Source organism: Colossoma macropomum, unplaced genomic scaffold (assembly GCF_904425465.1).
Source record: "Colossoma macropomum unplaced genomic scaffold, Colossoma_macropomum, whole genome shotgun sequence".
Taxonomy (NCBI): Eukaryota; Metazoa; Chordata; class Actinopteri; order Characiformes; family Serrasalmidae; genus Colossoma; species Colossoma macropomum.
This window is the reverse complement of record NW_023494804.1, coordinates 35,001,868-35,011,651: the sequence shown is the minus strand read 5'-3', so window position 1 is coordinate 35,011,651 and position 9,784 is coordinate 35,001,868. Positions and strand designations below refer to the sequence as shown.

Below are 9,784 nucleotides of genomic sequence, written 5' to 3'. Positions count from 1 at the left end.
GTGGGCCTACATACAGGCCTTTCCAGTTTACAGGGTTAAACTGAACTGGTTAATTATTGGGTTTGGTTTTTGAACACTAACGAGGAATACTTACAAGCGCATTGATGAAGAAAATTAATTCTGTTACTAGCCAAAAAATGAATTCTGTCACTGCCCAAAGCTGTTTTTAATACCCATGGATTTAATGCAATTGTTGACTGTAATTACTGTTTTCAGTGTTATGAATGATGTAAAAATTTGATACGGGTCCAATTATTCCGTGTGATTTGTTTCAGATTTGGCTGATTTGACAACATAATCATATTTCTCTTTTCTGACGTCTTTGCTCTTTCACTGAAACCAGGAAGGCATTTTAGATGCAAATTAGAGATAATACAATGTCTTCCGAGAACCAAGCAAAATCTGACTTGTCATTCCTTTTTTTTTTTTTTAACCTTCAGCTTCAAAAATGAATTTGCTAACAGATTGTCTTCCTCAGGTGCTGACATGGAACGTATATGTTTGATTCTTTTGCTGTTATATAAATTATCGATAGTGAAGGCACAATTCAATGGATTCAACTGTGATGCCAACTTTCATAGCCGTTTTCCTGGTGAGTACGTCAAAGAAAACAGTACAAGTGTATCGAATTCTCATTTTTATAGAGAATTATAAAGAATATAAAGAAGCTTTGTACAGTATCAGCTGACCTGAAATGAACCCCAATCAAATCAGCTGAATGTACCTTCTTTTTTCCCCCTGTAGCTGAGCGGGACATCAGTGTATACTGTGGGGTGCAAACCATCACCCTGAAGATTAATTTCTGCCCAGTGCTTTTCTCCGGCTACACCGACACTGACCTTGCTTTGAACGGCCGCCATGGTGATGCCCACTGCAGAGGGTTCATTAACAACAACACCTTCCCTACAGTGGTGCTGTTCAGCATCAGCCTGAGCACGCTGGAGGCCTGTGGCAACTCGCTAGTGGTAGGATGCTGGTCTAAGGGTGCAATAGTGCATCAGTGCATCGTGATGCATCATACTGAAGGTGTTGATTTATCTGCTTCAGCTCTGGAATGTCAAAATAGTTATAAATGATTGTAGTAGTCAATAAAGTGTGCTCTCATTTTTTGACAGGCCTAAAATTCTCAAGCCATTATAAATGTAAAAATGCAATATAATCAAGCCTGAATGGTGAAATCCAAGATTTTATGATGAATAGAATCATTTCCTGAGGAATCGCAGTCAAAGCGAATTGTGAGGTCAGAGATTTACACCCCAGAGTAGATCACTGACCCAGAAACAGCAGCCGTGCGTGAGCTCCCCTGTAGTAGAACGCTAAGGGAAGAGGGCAGGAGTGCTGATCAGGTTTAGTCAGTGTGGGAGCAAATTTGCAATCTGAACACACTGCTGTTGTGTGATTGCCTGTCAGTGGGGCTGCGATTTAGATAAGATTGGTGGAAATGCTGCTTATGGTTTAGACAGCAGGCTGTAATGCTCTTATCAGATTTATTTTTCATGTTCATTTCTGGAGCACAGTTAGGACTGTGTCTGAATCAGCTTTTGATCATTTGCTGAGAAGCGTAGGAATGTAGGAAAAATACTGGATACTGGATATAAAAAAGGTTCACTGTCTGTCTAAACATAATCTTTGAAGTTCTCTGTGCTGATACTGAGACACCTACATGAAGCCTTGATGCAGGTTAAGTCTCATAACTCATGATGTTCGAAAGCCATTGAAGTCATGCTGTTGTAAAAGTGGAGGTGGAGTGTTTTTCTCTGTGATATGGACTTGCTGTATGTTCAATGGAGTGATGAGAAAGACTCAGGGTTGATGTCGATTCTGATTCTGAGTTAAGTGCTGTTATGGTGCATTTGCTCTAACTTGACTGGTGGATGTTATTGAGAGCTGAGGAGTGATGTTGATGCTTGGCGTGGTTTTCGTTTGCATCTGTTACAGTAATATCCCACCGGATCTATATTGTTGTAAATACTTTGCACATTTAGTTTATATGTTGTGGATCAATATATACATTTTGTGATACCCGACCTGGAGTGTTTCAATGCTTTTATATAACAGTTTTGCAAAGTAAATGAAAAAGTATAGACGTAAATTGAAGTCAAAAGTAAAAATGTGTATTTTTTAATAATGGCAGTTTATTTCACTGATAAAGTTAAGTGATCATTCATGTTACTGGCAAACAGTAGTCAGTGGGATTATACAGGTGTGCTTAAAAAAATCTCTGTCTCCAGATATAACAGAGATAACATGGATAGAATGCTTTTTAATCAGATTGTGTTGTCAGAACTGTTGTATAATATTTGTCCACTGCATTGACTTTTTCTGTATGCACTGGTTCCACCAAGGCAAATTTTTGTTGCATGTGCAAAGTGATTCTGATTCTATTGCTGTGTATACGTTTTCAGGTGTCCACGGCTCACGGGCCCAATGCCTATGGAAACCTGTCACTGGTGCAGATTGGGAATATATCAGGCTACATTGACACACCTGACCCTCCAACTGTCATCAGCTATCTGCCTGGCCTGCTTTATAAGTTCAGCTGCAGCTATCCACTGGAGTACCTGGTGAACAACACTCAGCTAGCATCGTAAGTGATTCCCTTTACTGATAACTTCTGCAGTCTGCATGTCACACTCTGCCATTGTGGCCGTCGACGTCAATGCAAACTTTCATAGACTTCTGGAGACACCGATCTTTTCAAAATATCATTAATAAATAAGCACGTTTTCTTTGTTGCTTTCCAGTGAAGACTACCTAGATTTATTTTGCGGAAATCACACGTAAATATTTGTGACAGTAACTGAAAAACAATTGAACTACAATTTAATCAAAACTACAGGAATTCATGGAAAACTGATTGATCGCATGAATAAAATGTGCATCAGTTATAGTTGCTGAGCGAGTTTCTGGTTAAAATTTGTTCATTTTTCAGTTATTGTCACATGCACGGTCCTCGGTTTTCCTCAAAATTCATCTAGGTTAATCTTTAATGTGATATGTTATTGTAAACCAATTAGGAAAACACGCTTATTTGTTGTTTTTTTTTGAAAACCTAGGCGGTGTAGATGTGTCAGTATACTGTCTTATATGAAAAACACAGTATGCCTTTTCAATGGCAAATTAATGAATAAAAACAATGTGAGTGAGATGTAGATAGGAGAGCTAAAGAAAGGATGGACAGAGCGTTTAATAAAGTTTAAACATCTAGATGACTGAAAAAAATCGATTTGGCTAATAGTTTTGCATGAGTATCAATACAAACAGTCCAGTTAGGCATTGCAAATGCATCCACCACAGATAATGAACATCACTAAAAGCAAATCCCAGTTAATTATGTGAAACTATCAGCATTGAGCATTGAGTTATTATTTTATAAGCAAACAGTGAGTGATTACAGAATTAGTATGCAGAGAAGCCAGAGTGTTTGAAGGAAAGCATGGTCTAGACGGCACATTTCTCTTTCGGACCATGTGGCCATGCAGTGAGTTTATTGTAAGTCAGACGGATTTGTTTCTTAAAGGTCTGCTGCAGCCATTTCAGTGAAGGACAGTAATGGTACATTTGTGAGCACGCTGAACCTGCTGCTGTACAATGTGAGTACCTCCACTTATGAAGTCATGCTGGGCCTTAACTGCTCTATGTAGAAACAGAGCTCTGCAGAACGTTTGATCTGATCTGACGCTGCATAGCTGCCTTTGTAGAACGGCTGTGTGATTATTATTGAAACTGTTTCATGAAAGGGGAGTACAAAGAGAAGAAAACAATGGGGAGTGACTCATGGGATTATGAATAATGGGTACATTAATATACAAAGTGAGCTTGGCCAGAAAAACGATTTAGGTATTCAATCATGAATGTATGTAGCCACATCCTTGAAAACATTCAATTAACACTAGGTTGTCCTTGCTCTCTGTAGGACTCCGCATACATCCAGCATCTGGCCATCCCCATGGCTGGCCTCACTCTGAAGACTCGCGTGTTTGCCGCTGTGAAGGCCACTAACCTGGACAGAAGGTTAGCATACCTCACCCTGACCCCGCCCACTCCCATCATAACGTTTTTCAACCAAGTTACAAACAGAAATATGTTTTATTTCATTATTTTGTCTTTGTAAACTGAATGTTTTGATAATTTACACCAGCTTTTGATCAATTTGTATTGGATATGTTAGGATGCTCAAAGTATAAAGGAGTATTTGGTGGGAAGCACACGCATTTAAAAGGTTAAAAAGGTTTTTAACACTGAATTAGGGTTGCATTCTCCAGTCTGTCTTCTCTTCTTGCCCTCTCCTTTTCCATCTATTGTCCCTTTTTAATCTTTCTGCTCTTCTCTTTTTCCTTGGATAGATTACTTCTTCTTCTGCCTCCTCCTTTACCATTCCAGCAATAAGATACTATCCTTCACTGTTTTCTTTCCAAACTACTTCTCTATCTTTAACCCTTTCCATCGTTTCATTCATCTCTCCTCTATACCTCTTGTTCTCACCCTCCATCCTCCCGCCTGTTTGTCCAGGACAAGTAAGATGAGATGTGCACATCTCATATATGCGCCGGCATGTGATGTAAGACGATACGTACACATATGTTCTTAGAACTACAATGTGTAACGTGTCAGTCTGTCTTCAGATCAATTCTCTGGCCTTATCATCTTCCTCCGACATACCTGAGCCATGTAAGGCCAGTCAATACACTAAAAAGCCTATAATGCAATGGGACTCAATGCTGGCCTTGTTGCAAAACGGACAGGCGCCAGCATGTAGCACGGGAAAGTAAAGGCTCCGACTGGCCACTGTGAGAAAAGGCCATGAAGTATTTAAACGTTTGGTTTCTGTATGAAAGAAACTGCAGTATGATGGGGTTTTGTATGACCTCTATTCAAGCATCCATGTTTTAATGTACCTGACCCATGCCTGCTGACCCCCTACAGGTGGAATGTGCTGATGGATTACTGCTACACCACTCCCTCTGGGAATCCTAACGACCAGCTTCGATACGACCTTTTCTTTGGGTAATTCTGTGTTTTCCATGTTATCTCGTCGACAGTGGGACACTGACACCACTTTGTGCGCGAGAGAGTGTGTGCTTGTGCATGTGGGGCTGAGTTTGAACAGGTGGGACAGTGTCTGTGTGTCTGTGTGTCAAAAATGTCCAAACTATGTAGGAGTATCAGCGAAAAACACGAGTGGCCAGCCCTGTCAGGACCAACAAAATGGATAAAGTGCTTGTTACAAAAGCCATGTTTCTTTTTTTAGCTGCTATTTTTAGTTATTGATTTTAGGTTTGGGCTTTAGGTTTAGAAAATTCTTATAATATATAGGTAGTTCCTGATATGTAAACACATGGTACATATGTATGACCCCAACGCCTTGACAAAAACAAATCTGTGTGTGCATGCACCATGTGTGTGTGTACTGAAGCTGAGCATCGCTTGTCCCACTTCACTTCCCTTAAAGCAGATGTGATAAGGACCCTCAGACGACCGTGTTTGAGAATGGGAAGAGCCAGATGGGTCGTTTCTCCTTTGAGGTGTTCCGCTTTGTCAAGCACAAGAACCAGAAGATGTCCACTGTTTTCCTGCACTGTGTGACCAAACTGTGCCAAGCTGATGACTGTCCCATGCTCATGCCGGTAGAGGCTTTCACTCAAAACACAACTTTTCATGAAAACTTGCTGAATAGGCAATAACTGAATTCTCCACTGATAACAATATTTTCATTTCATCATGTCAAAGTAGAAAAAAATCTAATATTGTTGGCAATTTATTGGCAATCTATTACTGAGGCGTTTACAAACATAACACATTATACACTCAACTCATGCCTCTTATTTACTTATTCATTTATTCAGCACTCATGTACTGTATTATGATATATTATGATCATTTGCTGTAACAGTAGAAACGATTGGTTTGTCCTTTTTCTTTTTAATTGTCATGACTTTTAGCCAAATCACAATATTTTATTCAAGTAAGTTTTGCAATCATTTGTTTCCACATCAGCCAGCCAGCCAGCTCAGTTCTATGAAGTCATGGAAGAGTCAGTTGCATGGAACAATAATAAACATCTTATCCTGAAACAGATCTGTGGGAAGCGTAAGAAAAGGGATGTGACGGAAAGCACAGACCCTCATGCGGCATCTGGGAATGCTGTTTTAACTGCAGGACCCATCATTACCAGGAGTGGTAAGTGCCCTCAGCTCCAACCATTAAGTTTTAGATGGACCATTCTACTGGATTAGTTCACACTGTGGTCCCACAATAAGGAAAACAACGCAAGATTATGTATTCAGACTTTACCATGAAATTACCATGTTTATGTTATGAGCTATTTAAACCCAAGGCATTAACTGAGATAATAATGAGCTAAATATGTACCCTAAAAATTGTCATTAATAGGGTACTGTCTGTTGGGAGGTTGCTGTCCCAAACCTTAACCCCTAAATTTGGACTTTTTGGTATTCTTTGCAATTAATTAATTAATTATTTTTAAAAGATCTTTCAAAATTTAATTTAAGCACGCTGTCCAATGTTTTCATGTCTCTACTGAAACACAAAGAGTTTTGATCCATAGTTATGTATTTATAGTCCAGAATTTTATTTATATAAATAATGTATATTATATGGAGTGAGACTGCATCCCTGGCCACATGCTGAGCATTTAGATCTCATTGTTTTGCACATATATATCAAAAGTCTGAAAATCAATGTGTAACATTAAGAACTGTCACTACGGAAACACATATTTTCTATTTTTTTTTGTGTAAAATATGATTTTATGTGTGTACACCTGTTTCTCAACGGCTGAGAACCGGCCTGCAGACTGCAGGTCACCTAGCAACGATATCTCGCCTGGCTAGTAGCGAACGAAAAGGCACAGATTTAAGACGAACATTTGGAGACGAACAGACTTTTTCGCATTTATAAGCAGCGCAGTTGGTTTCCTGGTACGTTAACTCTGCAACGAGAGACTGTCAAACAATAAAAGTCACAAAGATGAAGTCGCTTATCTTCCGAATTTTCCTGTTCCACCTTAAATGGTGCCGCATTTACATTCAGCGCCTCAGTCAGAATTTAAGGTGGAATGGGAAAATTCAAACAAGAAGCTGGAGAATAAGAAGCAACTTCAGACTCGTAAAACAGTCAAACGATGAGAGACATTTTACAAGAAACTGGTCTACTTTTAAGGAAAAGTTTCCGGCGGAGATGGGAGGAAAGCGGCTATAGGCGAAGCTTAAAGCAGAGCGAAGTAAATCTGAGCTCTCGTTTATATTGTTTAGCCTATACTAGGACATCATCACATACTGAGACATACTGGACATTAAATGTTGTGGCTCCCAAGGTGGTTTGATTTTTGTTGAAAGGACAAAATAACATTTGTGTTGTGACTCCTGATCTAACCTGGCTTTAATGCAGAGGGTGTCAGTCAGATTTCTCGCTCATCCACTTGTGTTTTTGTTATGTGCCGCCACAGACTGTCCGGGCGCTGCACTTTCCCACTTCCAAGTTCCACCTTTTGCATTCCGTCAACATTACGTCATAAATTAAATATTTAGAAAATCGATTTTTGACATTTGTGAATCGATTCAGAATCATTCACGTCCGCATTGCGATGCATCTAAGAATCGATTTTTTTCCCGAACCCCTAATAATTAGGGTATAGGGTCACTCCAAGCACAAGGATTTTATCTAAAGTCCAAGTAAGTTAAAAGTCCGAAATGTGTTTTCAACTCTGACTTTGAATCAGTTTGGTGGAATGACCCATATACGTTCCATCCACATACTTAACTGCAGTGAAAATGTTTTGATTCACATGTGTACATCATTCACATATGAATTCAATCTATCAACCCAAATTTGTCTTTCAGTTTACTTACTTTTTCAAATATTGTGTTTATGTACATTTTTTTTTCATGTGCAAATAATGTACATATTAGAATTCAATGCTCTCATTTTTAGGGTGCCTTTTATTAGCTCTAATTCAGCAAGATCATGTCCGCAGTGTGTGGTATATATAGGAAAGTATACAGTATATTTAATAGACCTGTAAATGTGGCTTTTCTCTTACCTCACTAAATAATCCTTTCTTTCCCCCCCTTACAGATGAAACCCCAACCAATAACTCTCAGCTAGGTAAGCTCCTATTCTCTGCCTCTCTAATGCATAGCTTTAACCTTCTCTCTCAGTGCTCTGCTGTTCCTGATACGGGATGAGCCGAGCTTTACTCGTTCTCAAGATAAATGTGGGGTTCTCTTCAAGGCCACAAGCTAGGCAGAACTCATGGAGAATGTGAAGAGCCTTTAGAGTGGAATAAGAGGTTAATAGAGGGTACAAGCAGTGTGTATCTGCATGAAAGGAATAGTAGAATTGCTGAAGTGATGGGTATTCAACTGTGGGTCATATATGCATATTTTACATTGAATTCCATTTTGTGTGTGTGTTTGTTTCTCAGCTCAGCTAAACAGCGCTCCATTCAAGATGAACTCCGTAACAAGTGCACTGGTTTCGGGCATCATTATCCTCGCAGTAATGAGTATGTGTTTCTTCATCTTCTCGCTGACGCTCCTGAAGGGGAAACGGCCTCCACCAATGCCACTGTCAGGAGCCCACAACCCTGCTTTCAGCTAAAAACACACACCACAAGCTTTACAAACAGCCGACAGGTGCATTATATAGGATTTTTTCATGTACGAAAAAAAAAATACTGATTACAAATCAATTAATAATGTTAAAGAAGCATCTTATGAAAGTTCACTCCCTAAAGTGGCTTTGCCAGGTTTTGGCTATAAAATTGTGGCTTGCCAAGCTATGGTTATTAACTCACTCTTGTCTATAATCACCACAGATGCAATAGCTAGATAGTAAGAGAAATTGGATGGAGCTACAGTATCTCAAAATTCATAAGCAAAAAGGTGACTCTTATCATCACCAACGTCAGACTATGGAAGCAAAAGGTAATTGGTACACACTGCACTTTGAACAGTCCGGGAGCCACATCTGCATTCAGCTTGAAAACACTACATCCGTCAACTGACTCCTAACACTCAGCCAGCACCACTATTAGGATCCATATCTTTCTAGATAACTAAAACACATTTTAAGTTGATTATGTAGATAGATGTACTGTATAACACATTTTGAAATAGAGAATAGCTTTTAATGATGCTTTTATTTAATGTGGGATTTGCATTAACCACAGTACACAGACTACGGCTCTGTTTTATATGTATATTTAATTTTTATTGTGGACCCAAATCTGTGAGGGTGAATCCTAACTTAAAAACAATACCTCAGTCTCTCACCTTCCTATTGCAGGGTGTAGGATTTCTTACATTTAAGTGCATAAACACAGGTATCTTGTCAGGCATTGTATTGTGTCACAAAACAAATATAGTTGGAGAGGCCAGAGAGAGACTGGGGATTTCATTTCATTAAGGCAGAAGGAGCCTCTCAGCCTATGTGATGTGGTTGTCATGAATGAGAATGCTACAATATGGTTAGTTATGCTGAACTGTACTTTGCTTTATTTATTAGTACTCATGTTTTTTTTTATCATTATTATTTTCATAATTACCTTTGTTGCAGTTCTGATTGATAGTACCTAGCATTTTACATCTTAATTATTCCTCAATATTATAATGAGAAACATGTTTCTCATTTCACTGTTGCAAAATGTCTTTGTTTATATATCTCTCTGCATTCTTATCAACCGTCCAGCACGAATATCTGGATTGTATAATTTTACAATAAATTAAAATATTGGTTTGAAGTGTTTTTTTTTTTAGAAATA

General features: G+C 38.8%; 1 protein-coding gene across 1 annotated transcript; it reads left to right on the top strand.

Annotated features, from left to right (window-relative positions):
* The first annotated feature begins 486 nt into the window (after positions 1-486).
* Positions 487-8,712, top strand: zpld1a (zona pellucida-like domain containing 1a). Its single transcript, XM_036595255.1, has 10 exons — positions 487-592; positions 745-965; positions 2,406-2,587; positions 3,521-3,593; positions 3,917-4,014; positions 4,927-5,007; positions 5,456-5,627; positions 6,078-6,180; positions 8,098-8,127; positions 8,447-8,712. Exons 1-10 carry the CDS (start codon positions 487-489, stop codon positions 8,620-8,622), a joined length of 1,242 nt encoding a protein of 413 aa, XP_036451148.1. The 3' UTR covers positions 8,623-8,712.
* Positions 8,713-9,784: the final 1,072 nt, after the last annotated feature.

Excerpts from the sequence above, each read along its gene's own strand:
- zpld1a (XM_036595255.1), top strand. The coding sequence starts at position 487 with ATGGAACGTATATGTTTGATTCTTTTGCTGTTATATAAATTATCGATA. Across the intron at positions 2,588-3,520 it reads AACAACACTCAGCTAGCATC|GTCTGCTGCAGCCATTTCAG; the intron begins GTAAGTGATTCC and ends TGTTTCTTAAAG. Across the intron at positions 6,181-8,097 it reads ACCCATCATTACCAGGAGTG|ATGAAACCCCAACCAATAAC; the intron begins GTAAGTGCCCTC and ends CCCCCCTTACAG.